Source organism: Amphiprion ocellaris, chromosome 13 (assembly GCF_022539595.1).
Source record: "Amphiprion ocellaris isolate individual 3 ecotype Okinawa chromosome 13, ASM2253959v1, whole genome shotgun sequence".
Lineage (NCBI taxonomy): Eukaryota > Metazoa > Chordata > Actinopteri > Pomacentridae > Amphiprion > Amphiprion ocellaris.
The window spans coordinates 7757063-7774698 of NC_072778.1; the positions used below are offsets into that span (position 1 = coordinate 7757063).

The 17636-nt window shown below is 40.1% G+C and overlaps 1 protein-coding gene across 19 annotated transcripts in view; it reads right to left on the reverse strand.

The window, feature by feature from the left end:
• The window catches only part of prom1a (prominin 1a), a 102052-nt gene extending 86074 nt beyond the window's left edge, over positions 1-15978 (reverse strand). For 12 of the 19 annotated variants that reach the window (XM_035954888.2, XM_035954886.2, XM_035954880.2 and 9 more), the window contains exon 1: positions 15391-15977. In XM_035954888.2, coding sequence (XP_035810781.2) covers positions 15391-15619 — 229 coding nt within the window. In that variant the 5' untranslated portion in view covers positions 15620-15977. Of the gene's footprint in view, positions 1-15390 lie in introns of all 19 variants that reach the window. The other 7 variants (XM_035954878.2, XM_055016822.1, XM_055016824.1 and 4 more) reach the window with 2 other exon arrangements.
• Between the last annotated feature and the right edge of the window lie 1658 nt (positions 15979-17636).

Genomic DNA, 17636 nt, shown 5'->3' on the forward strand with positions numbered 1-17636 from the left:
AATGCTTGATGATGGAAATGCGTGGAAACAAAAGTGAAATAGCTGAGCAGAACTACAACGAATTTACCAGGGCTGTAATTTGCAGAGATTGCTCCATCTGTTACTAAATTAAAATGTCACATAAATTGTCAGGGCCCCTGACGGATCACAAAATTCACAGTTGAGCTCGAATCTCTGCTTTCGAGTCACAGGGAGACAGTGTCATGAATGTTACAGTTAACCGCTTTTAGCATGCATACACTCAACTGCTTCGTGTCTTGTCACTACAACTCTGCATTGAGATTTAGGGATTTCATCCTCGCTGAGGCCGAGGAATGTTTTCATTGTTTGTCTGATTGTCTGTAGTTTTTCACTCTATAATGGTTAAACTTTGCCATTAGTCAGAGGTTCACAGGCATACTGAAGTGTAGGTGGGGATCCCTACAGATTATGGATCAAATACAGTGTGTTACACTATGATAAATTATCATTTTTCTTTCACATCCATGGAGTTAAGAGTTCTTGCTCAAAACATTAAGTTAAATCCTAGTTAAAGGTACCAGTTTGGTACTGAATTGTGAAGTGTGCACAGCTTCATTTTTCAGATAACCTTTAAATGTTAAGCTGCTGCCAGTGTCTCGCTGTATCTCATTAATTTATTTAGTTAGAGTGAACTATTCTGTTCATTTTGCTTGCAATTTAATCAAAACATATCCACTTTTGTGGCATTATAATTATTATTTGTCATCTATCTGTCCTTCAGGTAGGTGTGTTAGTGTAAAATAATTACCACACTTCTAGTGCTATTGAACATTTCTCTTTGTGCGTTTGTCTCATTCCGTCAACCGCCTGAATAATCATTACGGATTGAAGCAGTTCATTTAGAGCTGGCCACGTCGTCTGTCTCGCTGAGCCTCCAGAAAGACTAATCCCAGATTTGTGGATCCATTTCAAGAGTGACAACATGTAGCTAAAGGCTATTTTGATATCTATTCACAGGACTGGAGCTGCAGGCAGGGAATTAAAGTGCTGTACAATATGACTTTTTGTGTTCTGATTATGCAGCGCGATCTTTTCTCACAAAGCTAGGGCAACAGCAGCAGCAGCTTAAATGTAAGACAACCTGTTGTGTGATGAGAGCATTAGCAGTTTGTATCCTTGACCTACTTGACACATTCAAGTTGGGAAATGAAAAGCGTATTTGTGCACAATGTCACATTTTTAAAATAGAGAATACTCATTCTAAACCACACTGAAGGGAAAATATGTTCCTTCATCACAGGCAGGTTAATAAACAGAATAATTACAGCTGCAATTAATGATTACTTTTTTCGCAGGTTGGTTTTGATTAATCTATCTATTCATTTTGACAAATATCAGAAAATAGTGTAAAATAGACCATCGGTTTCCCAGAGTTCAATCATAGTTTTGTCACAAACGGTCAAAAAAGAATAAAGAGGGATACAGAGAATTAAAGGGATGGTGGGACATTTAGGAAATTTTGCTTTATCTTCTCTTGCCAAGAATTAGAGAAGATCAGTACAACTTTTATGCCTGCCCATCCATAATTAAGCTACAGCCAGCAGCTGCTTTAGCTTAGCTTAGCATAAAGACTGGGGGCAATGGTAAACAGCTATCCTGGCTTGTGGTACTGCACTGGTGCTTCTGTATGCAGTCTATGGGTGTTATGCAGATGTCTGTGTTTGTGCTGTTGTTAGTTCTTTTGCTTTTGTCCCAGACATGGAAAAGACAGATGTCATTATGAACTGAGTGCTAAAAACACTGGATCGATGTTGCTGGGCCTGTTGCATTAACAGTCACAAGCAGCACTTCTAAACACATTCATCACACTGAAAGCATCCTGTACCATTTACAATTCAAGTCAACCTCTCAATCAATCAGCATTTGACCTACACACAGGATTATCGCTGAGAGGCAGCGAGCCGTTGACTTGTTTGAAGACTGAACTTAAGTACGTCTCCAAAGCCTCTGCATTGGTTAAAGGTTCACTCTGCGTACGTGCAGATCTACATTAATGGTCACTGACACAGAGTCATAAATCCACCTAAAATGTGTTGAAGTCATATGCTGAAGTTTTCCTCTCAAGTGTGTTCAGACGGAAAGAGAAGCAAACTTCAATGTCACGTAAAATCAGTGCAAAGACAGAAAAGGGGGACAGGTTTCTACTGGGTGGTGTGAAGTGAGACAAAGGTGCACAAATGGAGAAGAGGTGGCTGCAGAAAAATGATAACTGAGGTCAGAGGCTGAGAGGTCCGATAAATGTACCTGCAGGCACAGTATGTCAGGACATACAGTGCAAACCAATGACACTGTTCAGTCTGAACATGTCAGAATGTCAGAATTGTCTGTTTCAGAGGATGGATGGATGGATGGATGGATGGATGGATGGATGGATGGATGGATGGATGGATAGATGGATAGATGGATAGATAGATAGATAGATAGATAGATAGATAGATAGATGATTTCTGAATCAACAACTAGACCTTGTCAGGAGCTGGCAGCACTGTACATTTTATAGCAGCAGAATCCTCATGATTAATACATGGCATATATGAGCATGTCACTCAGCCTCATGATGAAATATCAGTTAATATGGACAGAAACAAGGAGGCCTGTGAGTGGCACGTCATTTCTGGACGTATTTACCTGCGGTGGCCTCCTTAGCTCTGTGCTGCAGTGACACATTGCCTCTGGCAATCAGCTGGCATTATGTTGTAGGCTGTGCCTGTTTGTGTCCTGAAGCGTCCCAGCGCCAACGGCCATCACTGTCAGTGCAATGACATGACTGCATGTGACAGCACAAAAACACTGCAGAGGAATCTTATACATCACTTTCCGCTATGCAGATGCTACTACAGTCTGACTGGGCCAGGGCTTCTTGAACTGATGCAATATGACCAATCTATTTATGTATAGCAGCGATGTTTTCTCAGATTTTATCAGTACATAATATATTGTTAAAGAATGTAATTTATTTATACATTGATGTCATGTCGTCTCAGTTTGGTAGGATGGTTAGATAATGATATCTAACCGTCCTTCCAGCTTTGGTGAATCCTCACATAATCACATTTGATCTTGTTTGGTAACAGATGGAAGCTATGAACAGTTTAAAATATTGAGGGAATGAAAGCGTTCCTCACATCCCGTCATGTTTGTTCTGGGCCTCGGGGCAGCCATCCGGTCCGACACGATGATGGAAAAGCAGCAACACGATCCCGTTTTCTCTGTGCATGACAGAATTTGTGCATATTGTGCAGGCCACAGTAACCATCAGTTAGTTTCCACCAACCTGCTTCTTAACAAATATTTGAGACATCAATCAGTGTGAAAATTGGACAGAATGCAGAGATACTTGATAATTGACTGTAAACTGAATATTGAACATTTGTGTCAGTAATTACTGAACATATTTTAGCCATCCTGCAGACAGAAATATAAAAATACGTATTTCTTATATCATAAAGCTGCGCCTTCCTTTATTTACTGTAGCAGATGGTACCCTGACTAGTAATGAGGAGGGGTTTAGAAGATGACAACAACAAACCAGTGATTCTTACTGACTGAGCTGCAACCTGCTACTTATTAACTCTGTCAGCTACTGAGCGTCTTAACTAATGCCTGTGAAGATCTTATGTCATCCTGTCAGACGCTGAATCTAATTCTGATCACAGTATGTGATTATAAGTCCAAAAACATGTTTGAAAGGGGTCCTTTAAAGTAGGCTCAGTCTGCTCAACCCCACTGACTCCTGAGACCACTCTGAGCTCTCTTGCTATAAACATCCTGAGAGCAGCACTCAGTCTGGTCAGACTAACAGCACTGTGTCAAAAATTGAGCTTCCTTTTTTATTTCAACCACATGGCCAAGTTGGTAACACAGAGGTGCCACAGCACACGACTCCAGAAAAACACGGGAGCATTCGCCAAAAAGAGATTACAGCTGAAACATCATGGATGTGGATAAAACCAAGTTGGGAACTATAGCTTTTTGGCTATCAATTGTATTTTTCAATTTTAGGATAGGGTTTTTGTTTTTTTAAAAACTAGCAGAATAGAGGAAGATGGATCAGGTCAATATGTCAGACTCTCCATGTGAATTTTCCAGAGATGGAGAACTTTATTTGACACCAACAGTTGCGCTGTTTATTTTAGTCCCCTTGTGTTTTTCTCCCTCAGGCGGTTGTTGTTGGTTCAAAATCCCTGATAGTCTCATGGAGCTGCCAAGACCATCTGCTATCCACAAACTGCACAGCAAAATGTAAGTATGTCTGCATGCACAGTTCATATTGGTCTGACCCGTTAACCTCTGAGCATCTGAGCTCCCACTGCACCACCAGGAATGTCCTACTCAGCAAGACGTGCACATGGACTTAAGAAGGGCTAGCAAAAGAATTCCAGAGTTGCTGAAAGTGGCTTTGTCTTTACATGTCATGTTTATTTCATTGTATGTCTGAAGCCCATGATAGTAAAAAAACAAAAACAGTAAAATAAGACAGCGACCCATTATTTCATCTCACATTGTTAGCTGTGTTTCCATACAATTGTCAAGTAAATTTCAACCAAACTTTTGAAAAAAAAAACAAAAAAAACAAAAATGAAATTGCAATCGGCTAAGTTAGGCATGGCTGTAGTTAAAACAGCTGATAAACAAAACCAGCTGTTTGCCAATTGCTAGATCAGGAAGACGAAGAAGAAACAAACAAAACTTTGACTATCTGTCGGGGACAAATCCTAATGATTTTTTTATTCGACAAAATTGCAGTTATTCTTTGATGTGAGCTGGTATCGGCCATGTTTCATGCTGTCTGGACGAGAAAACAACGAAAGACGCGAACACAACTGATCAGTCATGGGAGTTAAATGTTCGCTATGTGAAAACTTCTTTGATAAAAGTGTTTCTGTCTCCGAGGCTGCACAGTAGCACTGTTGCCTTGCAGCTAGAAGATCCCCAGTTCACGTCCCGGCTGGCATCTTTCTGCATGGAGTTTGCATGTTCTCCCTGTACAGGCATGGGTTTTCCTCCCAGACTCCAAAAATATGTTGAGGTTAATTGACAATTCTAAGTTGTCCTTAGGTGTGAATGTGAGTGTGATTGTTTATCTCTATATGTAGCAACTGTGATAGACTGGTGACCTTTCCAGGATGTCTCCTGTCTTCACCCTAAGTCAGCTGGGATAAATTCCAGCCCACCGTGACCCTAATGATGATTAAGCGTTGTATAGATAACGGGTGTATGGATGGTTGGTTTCTGTCTCCTATCATGCACATTAACTCTATCTTGAAAAAACATCTCAAGCAAATTTGGGAAAGCTTTGTCAGATGTTGCTGTTTCCATTAAGTTTTTCGAATGCAGTACTTAAAAACGCATGTAAAAGTATGTTATGGAAACACGTCTATTGGTGTATCCGTTGATTCGGTGTTATGAATGGAGAAATGAGTCAGATCTGCTTGGCGTTATGAGTGTAAATTTAAGCCCTTTTGGGGGATCATCACAGCATCTAATGGTAATCTCCACAGATGTACCTGCTGCTGAAGAAAAGTCTAATTAGGAAAATGTTTAACTGGCTGGAAAAATGCTGAAAAATAAGGACTCACGACTCACTTTCCCTTCTTTTTTTCCGGACACTTTCAACTATAAGACTTGTTGTGTTTTCAGTCCCCCCCCTCCTCCATGAAGATGTTCGTGTAGCAGACTAGCACTCGCACTCGGCATTTTGCTCAAGGACACTTCAGCAGAGCAGATGCTTGCTGTCTAGGGGCTCGAGCCGCGACCTTCCAGTTGAAGGACACTCTCTTTAATCACTTTAGCGCCGTACTGTTGTCTGACGGTACCGGCAGCATCACCCAGCCAGGCTCATGTGCTACAAAGGACCTGTGGGCGACTCATTATCTAACTCTGGATTTTATCCTTGTTTTTTGGTTCCGTCAAATTAAACCCCGGAGAGTGAAATGTCTCAGATGTATCCAAGGTTAACACACCATGAAACAGAAATCCTGACAACCTTTCTGTCTCAAAAACACACATAGATCCAAACATGGAGGACACACTGAATAAAATAATGACAGTAGACTGCTATAACAGAATCTTTACGGTCAGACTTTCATCATTTCAACATTTTTAAACTGAATAAACATTCAGCTGAACACACAGAATTGTATAATTTCCTGACATTTCCTCTTCGGCTGTAAAACACTCGGTGCAGTAATCCAGTGCCAGTGATTTGTTATGCTTGTCATTTGGCCCTTGTTTAGTTTAATAGGCTCTAATGATGTTAATCTGCTTTCGCAATAGATTGCAAGCAAAAAAATTAGGATATCATTTTCAAATTGGTTGAACTGTATGAGTGTAAACAATAATTAGTATAGCTGGTGTGCTTTCTTTAATATAGAATGGCCTTTATGATAATATAAAGCTACAAACTAGGGGGTCAGAGTTTGAAAACATGGTTGTTTATCAGGCAGGCTTTAATTTGCATCATACTTCTGTCTAACAAAGACACCACTGCCCTTTAATACAGGATGTCTTTTTTTATAGGAAGAGCACTAACCTTCTAACCACCTGAAATGTTTATATTGATATTTTACAAATGGATTTTTCTACTGCAGGCTTTTTACACATTAATGTTAAGTCTCAGCAAATCTTATGTGGAAATGCAATAATCCAGGAAACAGACATGAAATTAATGACTGCAGAGAAGCTAAAATGTTTAATATAGAAGAACATGGGCGTTTGGGCCATTGTGACCCTTATTTTCCAGATTTATTTACATTTATCAGCATTTAACCTTAAACAGACTCCATTTAATCAATATCTCTTCCTCGGAACATGAAAGACACAAAAAAGTAAAATCTCTGCTGCTTTATAAATCCACCAAATCTCCAATGCATTTCACGAAGCGCTTCCATCTCGTCTTTGTCCTTGGTTAGAAACCTTTTGAAGTGTTCCTCCTCCTGTTTCTTTCATGTCTGCGTGTCCTTCACTTTACATCGCAATAAAAAAAAAAACACCCCTTTTGATGAGCATGAAATAACAAACATGAGTTGGGATGATCTAACCTGAGCTGTATGAATCTACTTTGCACCGCAGCGTTTCTATCTCACATCTCAGTGGTGCAGTCAGTCGCATGTGAGCCAGCGAGGTGAGACAAATCACAGCTCACGGGTTTCTCAACTTTCTTTTAATTAATGGCAGATTTTCACCAGTCCTCTGTTGTGTGACTTCCATCTAAAGATGATTTCTTCAGAAGAGGGAATACAGACACTTATGAGGAACCGCTTCCATCAGGGATCTGCCGCATGACGGTGGCTGGTGACATCTCCCCGGGAACACTCACCCACAGGCATGGAGTGATGCAGTTAACACTTCAGAGCGAGCTTAATGCACCTCTGCTCTCAAGTGACGGCTGCCTTACACTGAGATTAATTAATACACAAAAGTTGAAACATAGAGCCCACGGACACCTCCATGTATTGAATTTAGTGTTTCATTCGTAAATTTGGCCTAATAGTTGACAATGTGCTGCTTGTCATTGAGGGTCACCGACTTCTGACGTTTGTCGGTGTTTTGGAGCAAAATACTGCATTGCTGCTAACGTCCTGAAAGTCAAACTGGATAGGGAGTCTCAAAACTAAACTCTCAGCATCACTGTGCAATATTGGAGTTTGTATGCTGTTTGTAGCCCCCTTCCAGACATGCACCTGTTTACATGTGAAGTCATTTTTTACATAAAAGTTGTCATTCTGTCACACTTTACATGCTGCTTAAGTCTGGATTAAATGCCGTCAGATTAATGTAAAGAGAAATTAAATTCACACATTGTCCACCAGATTAGGATCTCCACGTTTCTTAAGTGTTACAGGTGATTTTTAAGGCTGGTGGTGATTTTAATGTTGAAGGGTTTTAAAAAGTCCAACAGCTTGATATGTGTACATTCTCAGTCATCCAGGTCATGGTAATCATAGGAGCTTCAGTAGAAATCAACTGGACTTCTCTTGTAGGTTCTTGAACCTGTTGAAGACCGAAGCTGACTAGTTGGTGGACCACCTGGTTTCACAAAAATTCACACCTTGAGTCAGGTGAGTATTGGGTTGTTCATGGGCTATTAGCTACACTGCCGTTTGAAAGTTTGGGGTCACTTAGAAATGTTCTTATTTTTGAAAGAAAAGCTTTTTTTTTCCTATGACGATAACATGAAATTAATCACAAAAATGTTATACACATTGTTCATGTGGTAAATGACTGTTCTAGCTGGAAACGGCTGATTTTTAATGGAATATCTACATAGGGGTACAGAGGAACATTTCCAGCAACCATCACTCCTGTGTTCTCATGCTACTTTGTGTTAGCTAATTGTGTTGAAAGGCTAATTGATGATTAGCAAACCCTTGTGCAATTATGTTAGCACATGAATAAAAGTGTGAGTTTTCATGGAAAACATGAAATTGCCTGGGTGACCCCAAACTTTTGAATGTCCGTGTCTATGAGCTGAAGTAACTATAAACTCTATAACTCCCTGTTAGCCCGTTAGATCTGAAAAAGCCTCTTGGATGTGAGGTGAAACATCTTCAAGAACCTACAAGAGAAGTCCAGTTGATTTCTACTGAAGCTCTTACGATCAACAGCTACATAATGGCTCATGTCAGAGGCACAGAAATAATTTTGAGAAAAATCAGTTACATCTAACTATTCTGTCACATATGTTTATCCCACATAAAAAGCAGCAGCAAAACTCACTGGAATTAGTATTATTATTAATAATAATAATAATAATAATAATAATAATAATAAGCTCATAAGTAAGGTTTCTACTTTTACAGATGACTAGAATCACCACCTCACAATCTAATGCATCAGTCAAGTTGCAGTTTTAATCCATGACTGTCCAGACTTGACATCTGACCTATTGGATATAAAATCATTACATCCTATCAGACATTTGTGTGAAGTTTTGTCGGAAATAGCAAACGAGTTATTGAGTCATGACCAAAGACGTGTTTTATGGGGCGACAGTGACCTTTGATCACTAAAATATAATCAGTTCATAAACATTTGTGCCAAGAAGTATTGCATCTATAAGCATGAGACAGACAGAATGCTTCAGGCCTCTGTTGTCCACAGAATGGAGGCATAAAAACAAATTACACAATATTTATTGACCTAAATGAATTTTTAATGCTCGCCAGTGACTGTTTAATCTGTAGGTATGATTTTCTTTATGTATTTTAATATATAAGATACAAGCTATAGGAAAGGTTTTTCAAATCACTGTATATATATATATATATATGGACAAATGCTCTTTAAAAACAACTTTAATGCAGCAGATGCGAGTCACTGCAGAAACATGGCAAACAACAGGAGGCAGTGTCTGAATCAGCAGTCTCCATGTGTGCTCATTGATTTGTGGTGTTTTTACGCTGGTGTGATATTCCCAGCTGTACAGGGATCAGTAATTCCTAAAAGGTGCTTTAGTCAAACCAGTTTGTCTGCTGTAGAAGTTGGATTCAGTCCATTTATCGGTCGAGCTCTGAGTAATATCTCGCTCCAGAAAATAATCTTTTATTATTTAAAGCAGTGGCTCCAAGCTTTTTTGCACCACAGACCAGTTTTTAAGCAAGACGATTTTCTACGGACCCATCAACACCCACATGACAAATAATAATCGTTTTTTAAATTTATTTTAAAAAATGCTTCCTAGATGAACTAATCTTGTCCATAGGAGTTCACACTGTCCCGACAGCCATCCACTCCAGATAATACACTGACTATTCAAAGGTACCTCACACAGCTGCACTTAAAAGGAAAAACTGTTAAACCTTTAAATATGAGTGAGGACTCATCCATAGTTTTTACTGCTGAAGATGTATTTACTTTCTCTTCTGTCACATACTCTCCCTTGTTTCAAAGAACCTCTCCAGAGACGTTTGTTTTTAACTAATTTTGGCAGTGGTTAGACGGCTTCTGAAGTGTGGGAAACAAGCACAGATGGAAGTGACAGGAAGACGATGTAGTGATATTTCAAAATAAAACACCCTGCAGACTCCACCAGAAATGTTTTTATTCTTTCTGTGCGACCTATTACCAAATGGCCCACGGTCCGGTACCTGTCCACGGCCCAATGGTTGGGGACCACTGACTTGAAAAATGTAACAAGTTTTAGATCAGCGTATAAAGCATTTTTCTCCTAGCAGTACAGGAGACTTTGAAGAATCTATGTGTACAGGTTAATTGCATAAATAATGGAGATGAATATCCAGCAAAATGTTTTAAATACAAGTTAGACAGCAGAATTCTTTACCAAGAGATCTGCGAGAATAGAAGAGGGCCTGAGCATCTATTGAAGGTTAAAGTAAGTAGTACATCCTGTCAGAAAAACTTCCTCAATATCAACTCAGATCACTTTCGCAGCAGTGATAATACTTCCTCTCCTGCACCAGGTGTCTTATTTCACACCAGAACAGAGCTCTTCCCATAAATGTGTTGTTGACCATCATGAAGGCAGGACTGTTGTGTATTTGTTGTTCTGATCCGTATGAAGCAGTGTGTTGGTGAGGGTGAATGAAGGTGTGAGGGAGGCCTCCACACTTCAGCAAAAGGCCGTTATAAAGAATGTTGAAGATAAGTCAGCGTTGATTTGCTTTGTGTGGGTTGATGATCGGCATTTGTTGCTGCCGCTCTAATAACACCTCCTACGAGATCGAAAGCCCGCATGCTGCGTCAACAGTTTGATGAACATGTCAGTCGAATGAATCCACCATTCATGAGATTATAAAGACATTCTACAGTGTAACAAGGAGAAGTGACAACGGAGCGTCGCTAATTAGACAACAACTTAATGTTCATCTCGCAGTCGCCGCTAGTTTTAGACTGATGGAACAACACAGCACTGGTTCTCAACTGCATCGACTCAGATCCTCAAAACAACCCTCAGCTGCTGCCATTAGTAGTCAGTTAGTTGTTTGTTGAGGAATAGTATAATTTGAGTTGAGTTTTGGTGCGTGTTGATTCGTTATTTTGACATAAATCTGGCATTTGTGATAGAGTAGGTAGACACATTTTAGACGGTACAGATAAGGCTTGATATTAGAGCTGTAATTTATACAAAAAATAGAAACTCGGTAAAGAATGCTGACATGAAACTTGCGTGAATTTATTTGCAAAAACCATAAATATGACAGTACTCTTCTGTGGTTTTTTTTCTTCCTCAAGCACCAAAGATATAATTGACTGTATTTACAAGATGACTCAAACCTCTACACTTTGACCTGCAATCTTGTTGACAGCCAGCAGTGGGCGACTTCTGTGGCTGTAAAAATTGTATGAAAGTCTATGAGATTACGACTTTCCCCTTCATTTGCTACCTCAGTAAACATTTTCCTAATGAGTTTATGAACCCAAACTCTAGTTTTAAGTCTCCTTCATTGCAGTGTGGTATATTATGTTCCCGTTTAGAGTAAAATAGACAGTAAAGCACTGAACGTTTTAAGAGATGGCTACCTACTGATTTACAAGTTGCCACCCTATAAACATGCATCGTATCCTTAAGTTCTTCAGTGTCCATATAGGCTAATATTAGCTTATTTAGACTAACATGGCTCGAAAAGGGAGCTCATAATGTTAGCAGGCTGCCTTCATCACTATTCAGTCTGTGAAAATCCATTGTGGATAAAAGAATTTACATACAAGTACATTTTCGTTTATTTTGAGTTTGTTCATTTTTGTATACAATTTGATATCTGGAATTGCATAGGGGTCGATGCAGACTCTCAAAGACACTAAAATATACATTTAGCAGATCCTCATACTTGTGGATGTGGGAAGTATAACACCAGCCATGGACTAAACTACATTTCAGAAAAGCCAGTTCATTCATTATTCCTCCACTGCTCCCATTAAGGCAGTAAACAGGCTCTTCTCTACTCCTGTGTTTGTGGTGTTCAATACAAAATGCTTCCTCTCATCACTTATTAAAGAGTATCATTATCCTTTATTGCAACTCAGTTTTCTCCATGTTCCATCAAAAAGGTGAAAAACACCTGCTGATTAACAGTAAATTAACTTAAATCACCAAATGTGTGTTTTATGCGCACTAGGATGCTGGTTAGTCGTGGTTAGTTTGTTAGTAACTTGGATATCCTACATCTAGTTCAGTTAAAATAAAAAACAAATAAAGGGAAGAGTAAGGAAAGATTCATTGCAGACAGTATCACAGCATCTAGATCTCCTTGGAAATATCTCTCCAACAGCTTTCTGAATGGAATTTAACTGTTCAGGTCGTACGCTGCTATACTCCAATATAGATGTTGCTATTAAGTCCAAATGACATTTTTATTGAGTTTTGAGTTAAACTGCCGCTTTAGATGAGATGCGCTTTGAAGACCGACTACAAGATGGGCAGCACTTGTTAAGACAGACGTGTTTTGCTGAAGGATTGAGTGATTCATTCTTTAAATGTCTGCTGGAAGAAGGCTAACGCTGCGGCTTACCACAGGCTGAAGAGCAGAGATTCCCACGGCCACCCAGCCTTGAACATCTGCACCACCTCCAGTCACAAACCACTGGACTGGAAACTATGTGCAGATCTTCTCCTCACTTGTCTTACAGATTCTAATGTCAGTTTCCAAGACACGGCACAGTGCACACATGTTGTTATAGAAAGGACAAGCTGTCAGAATCGCCATGGACAATAAAATAATAGTATTATCTACTGGTTAGAGACACATTAAAGGGCAATAAGACAACAGTTCGATAAAATGGTTGACGGTTTCACTTGCATGCACCAGATTCAAACCGCCTTGAGAGCTCATAATGAAATCACAAAGTTTGATTGGATTACCAAATCCCAGGCGTCCTACCTCCCTGCCTCATAAACACCTCAACATATCTCTTGATAATGGAGCTTCTTCACACTCCATTGTCTCTCTGTGGTTTCCGTGCAGGTCTCCTGAGGCTCGCTAGTCTGTATGGGCCTCTCATTACCCCACCTACACCTGCACACCTCCCCTGGCACCATTTGCAAGGCAGAGTTCAGGGTGTATAAACACTCATGATGCCGTGTCCACCTCCACCTGTGCAACTTGATGTCGGGGTGCATGGAGACCCCGTTGCAGGAGCCCCATTAAGCTATTCCAGGTGAAGGCTAGCCACTGGGAATGTTAACCTTAGTGCGATCCAAAGAAAACTACATGTGACAGATTGGCAATTTTCCCAAGACTTGTGTGGTTACTACTAAATGCATAACATACATTTGAACCTGAAAACATCCAGTCAGCGCTGTTTAAAAATTCTATACTACTGTTCAAAAGTTTTGGACCACTTAGAAATGTCCTTGTTTTTGAAAGAAAAGCATTTTTTTCAATGAAAATAACATTAATCAGAAATACAGTGTAGACATTATTAATGTGGTAACTGACTATTTACCACATATGATATGACAGATTTTTAATGGAATATCTCCATAGGAGTACAGAGGAACATTTCCAGCAACCATCACTCCTGTGTTCTAATGCTACATTGTGTTAGCTGATGGTGTTGAAAGGATAGCTAATGATTAGAAAACCCTTGTGCAATTATGTTAGCACATGAATAAAAGTGTGAGTTTTCATGGAAAACATGAAGTTGCCTGGGCGACCCCAAACTTTTGAACGGTAGTGTGTATAACACGAGATGCGTAACAGCCACCTAAAGTCATTCAAGCTAAAGAACAAAATACGATACAAGTTTAAGAATATTCTCCTTCAAAAACATCAATTTCAACAAAGGAGTTTTCCTTTTTCTAATATGGTGTTAACAAGTGTGTCAGGCAGAAAACATCTGCAATCCAGTGGGCATGAGGTCGGTATCACCTTTCCCCATTTACTTCCATGTTTTATTGCTCCGCCAAGGAACGTGGTGGAGTTACGTGACGATCGGCGTACGTTTGTCCTTCTGTTAATCTGTCTGTTAGCAACATTACTCAAAAATGGAATAACGGATTTGTATGAAATTTTCAGGGAAGGTCAGAAATGACACAATGACCACCTCAATAGATTTTGGAAGTGATGCGGCTTATAGTCGGGATTCACAGATTTGTTAAATATTTCTGTATCATTGCGAGATAACGGCACAGCATCACTGTAACTATGACAACAACACTACGTCAGCTGCCTGCTGACGATCACATGATTACGATCCTACTACAAATCATACAACGACTGAGCAGCCTTGGCGGAGTACTGCGCTCTCTGAGTGTTTTTCTTGTTTGTTTTCTTTCATGAAATCAAAGTCAAATTTAAATTTTTTATCCTTATGTGTATAAATGTATTTATTTGTGTTTCTTTCAGTCAGAAGTAATTAGAATCCATTTTGACTGAAAAATAGATTGGTACATTTTTCAGCCCTATGTGAAAGCCCCAGAGCTTCCTGCAAACTGAAAACAGCCCTGACAGATCACTGCATTTAAATATTCATGCGTGCAATGCTTTCTGTTAATAAGCAGATGACCTTTGCTTACATCTAGACTCTGACGGACCCAAAAATAACACTGGGGCCCAGGGATAGGCTCTGATCAAACACATAACAAGCTGAGCTATTATCTATGAACAGTTTCCACACGACTCCATCCTCAGCATTTGTAACGGTGCTGTTTGCAGCCATGAATGAACCAACATCCTCCCTGATCAGTGGTCTACAGATTAGGCCCCCGAGTGCTGGTGGCAAACTGGAAACTTAAAAGGCCAACAACATATGGCGCAAGGGCTTATGGGATTACTCAATTAACAAGGTGACTCAGGGAGCCACTAATCTGCAAAATGTTCCGATGGAGTACGGGCTGTGACGCATATAGAGGGGAGCCGCATCTTTTGGGCACCCGCGACCCAATTACCCAAACGCAGCCCAGCGTGTGTGCGCGCCTAAGCAGTCAGGTATAATGGAATTAAAAGCAGAGGGTGAGTGGGTGCTCCAGGAAACGTTCACTCATTCACACCGGTCACCGATCACGTGATGCGGTCAGCGAGAGGCTCGTTACTTGTAATTATCCTGACAGGGCGCCGCGGGCACAAGCAGCACCCTCTCCAGCACGCAAAGCAAGACGCGCACATCGGGCAGTCGACGTGACGCGCAAAAACGGGGCGCACAGCAGCAAGTGGACACGTTTTCCAGCAACTACACAGAGGAGAGAATCATGAGAGGAGATCATTCACGAAACTAAATGTGTGTGCAGAGTTCTGGCGCAGGAAAAAAGTGCAATCTGGGTTTTTAAAAATATGAAATCAGGTGATAGTAGTCAGTTTGGAATGGGAAAGATTTGATTCAGTTCAGATCTCAGTGATGGAGCTATATCTATCCATCTAAATACGTGTCCGTGCCACGTTCTCCAGCGGTTTCATGTGTGAGGATGCTTACCTTGCGGGAAAGCGTTGGGCTGCACCGCGTACAGAAAGGCGTGTACCATGTGGAACAGAATCCCGATCGGTCCCGGCTCGTAATGGGCGAGTGTCTCGTAAACTCCCGCAGGCACATAACCGAAATCCAACTTTCCCGGAGGTGGGAGTCTCCGCGGCTCCGTCTCTTGCTGGAGTTCTCCGGACGCCGATAGCGCCTGCAGCAGCATCAGAGTCCCGGTGATCCACATCGTGTCCAAAACCGAACCTCGACCTGTTGTCAAACTGCGGTTCGAGACTCGAAGAGCGAGCAAACTGGACGAGGAGCGCCTGGGTTCTTGTGGTTCTTATCAGAGCGGAGGGAGACAGAGAGGGGAAGGGGCCAGAGTAGGTAGAAAAGTGTTCCAGTGGATGGACCACAGCTTTTTAAGTCCTGCTGCCCGCGGAGCGACTTGTTCTCGGCATCGCTAACCGCGGTCTGAGGCTCCTGGACGGACACACACCGGGTGATCCTCTCCTCCGGTCTCCGCTCTTCGATGCGTTCAGTCCCGCTGAGAGGAGCGCGCCGGTCGCTTCCACTCCAGCATCTGTGCGCACGGGAATGCGCCGCGTCACGGGAGCGGGCGGGGGTGCGCGCCGCCGTCGCGTCAGGGAGCCGTGAGTCCAGAGGGAAGCGCTCCTCCTGCCGGGAAGAGGAGGGTGGAGAGAGTTTCTGTTGTGTTATCTCTGATTAATCAGATCATTCTGCCACAACAAAAACACTTAAATCCACCTCCAGTCAGTTTACAGCTGATTAATTTTACTGAAGGACAGTTTAAAGGTGTTAATACTGCAGTTTATTTCAGCCATTAGTCCATTAACCCACATTTATCTGACAGGATATTTACAGATGCCTAAAGATTTCAATACTCAAACTGGCTCATTTTAATCTGCTTTACTCAGACTGACCAAAACTACAAAGAAAACAGTAATATGAAGCATCTTACAGGTTGTTAAATTCCTTTTATTCTACAGTGTTGAGTGAAATATTTAAATGTATTCCGCTTGTATAAGTTTAAAAACATGAAATGAGAGTGTTTTCTGTGTTTTAAAAGTATCTCCTCATTTAGGAATGGCATGAAAATAAGACATTCACTTACTGAAATAAAGCTGATTATAATTATATGTCTAACTTGAGGTGTGAATCACATTATTTAAACCATCAAACCTGACATAATATGTGACATTTTTGGAAATGTTGAGATCGTCCATTAAAAAGGAAAAGCAAAAATTGCTGTTTTAAACAATATTTGACTGCACAGAAAGAGTTTAAAATGCCGAAGCCACAGACAGGTCAAATGGATGCATCACTATTAACACAACAGATATTAAATATGATACGTATCCAGTATACGTCAGTAAAAATACAATAGTAATAAGGCCATTCTGAGCTTAATGAGTAATTTCAATTCCCAAATTTTGTACTTTTTTAAGGTAATATTCAAAATACAGGTCTTTCTTTTACTTGAATGTTGTGTCTGAATAATTCTGAAACAGTTTTTGTAATTGGTTTATTCATTGATGCTCTTTATTAATAAAAAAATACCAATTATCCAGGGATTAAAGCTCTTGGTTGTAAAATTTTTCTGCTTTTCTTTTCTAGACTGGGTTTTGATTTCTAGTCGAAAATTTGGGTGTTTGGGGGTGTTGGTCAGAAAAAACAACATTTAAACATGCCAGTTTATTTAAACGTTTTCTGACAGTTTGTAGAATTTTATATTATTGTGAACTATGAGTGGATAATATAAAGATATAACTGTATTCAAGCTTAAATTTCTAGTGAAGGACTCGATTTAAGATGAATAATCAGTCAAAAAGCCAAATGGTTTCAAGTTTCTGCTTCTAATGTGAGAATTTGTATCTTTTCGTGGAAGTATATAATGACCAGTTAAATTTTGGCAAGTTTTGTACTTTAAAAATTGCTTCTTCTTTTTTTTAATTGCTAGTTCAATATCTGGGTGACACTGGATTACCTTTTTTTTTTTTTTTTTTTAAAGAGTTTTGTGACAATTTGTACTATTTTAAGAGTTGCAGTCACAGTAGGTATTACTGTCAACTACAACTGATTAATAAAAAGATAAAACTTTATTTGAGCTGCAATTATTAATTGATTGAAGATGAATAAGCAGCCAAAAAAAAACAAACAAAAAAAAAAAACAAATAGCTGCAGGTTCCATCTTCTCACATGTTAGGATTTGAAACTTTTAATGGGAATATATGATAAGTGAA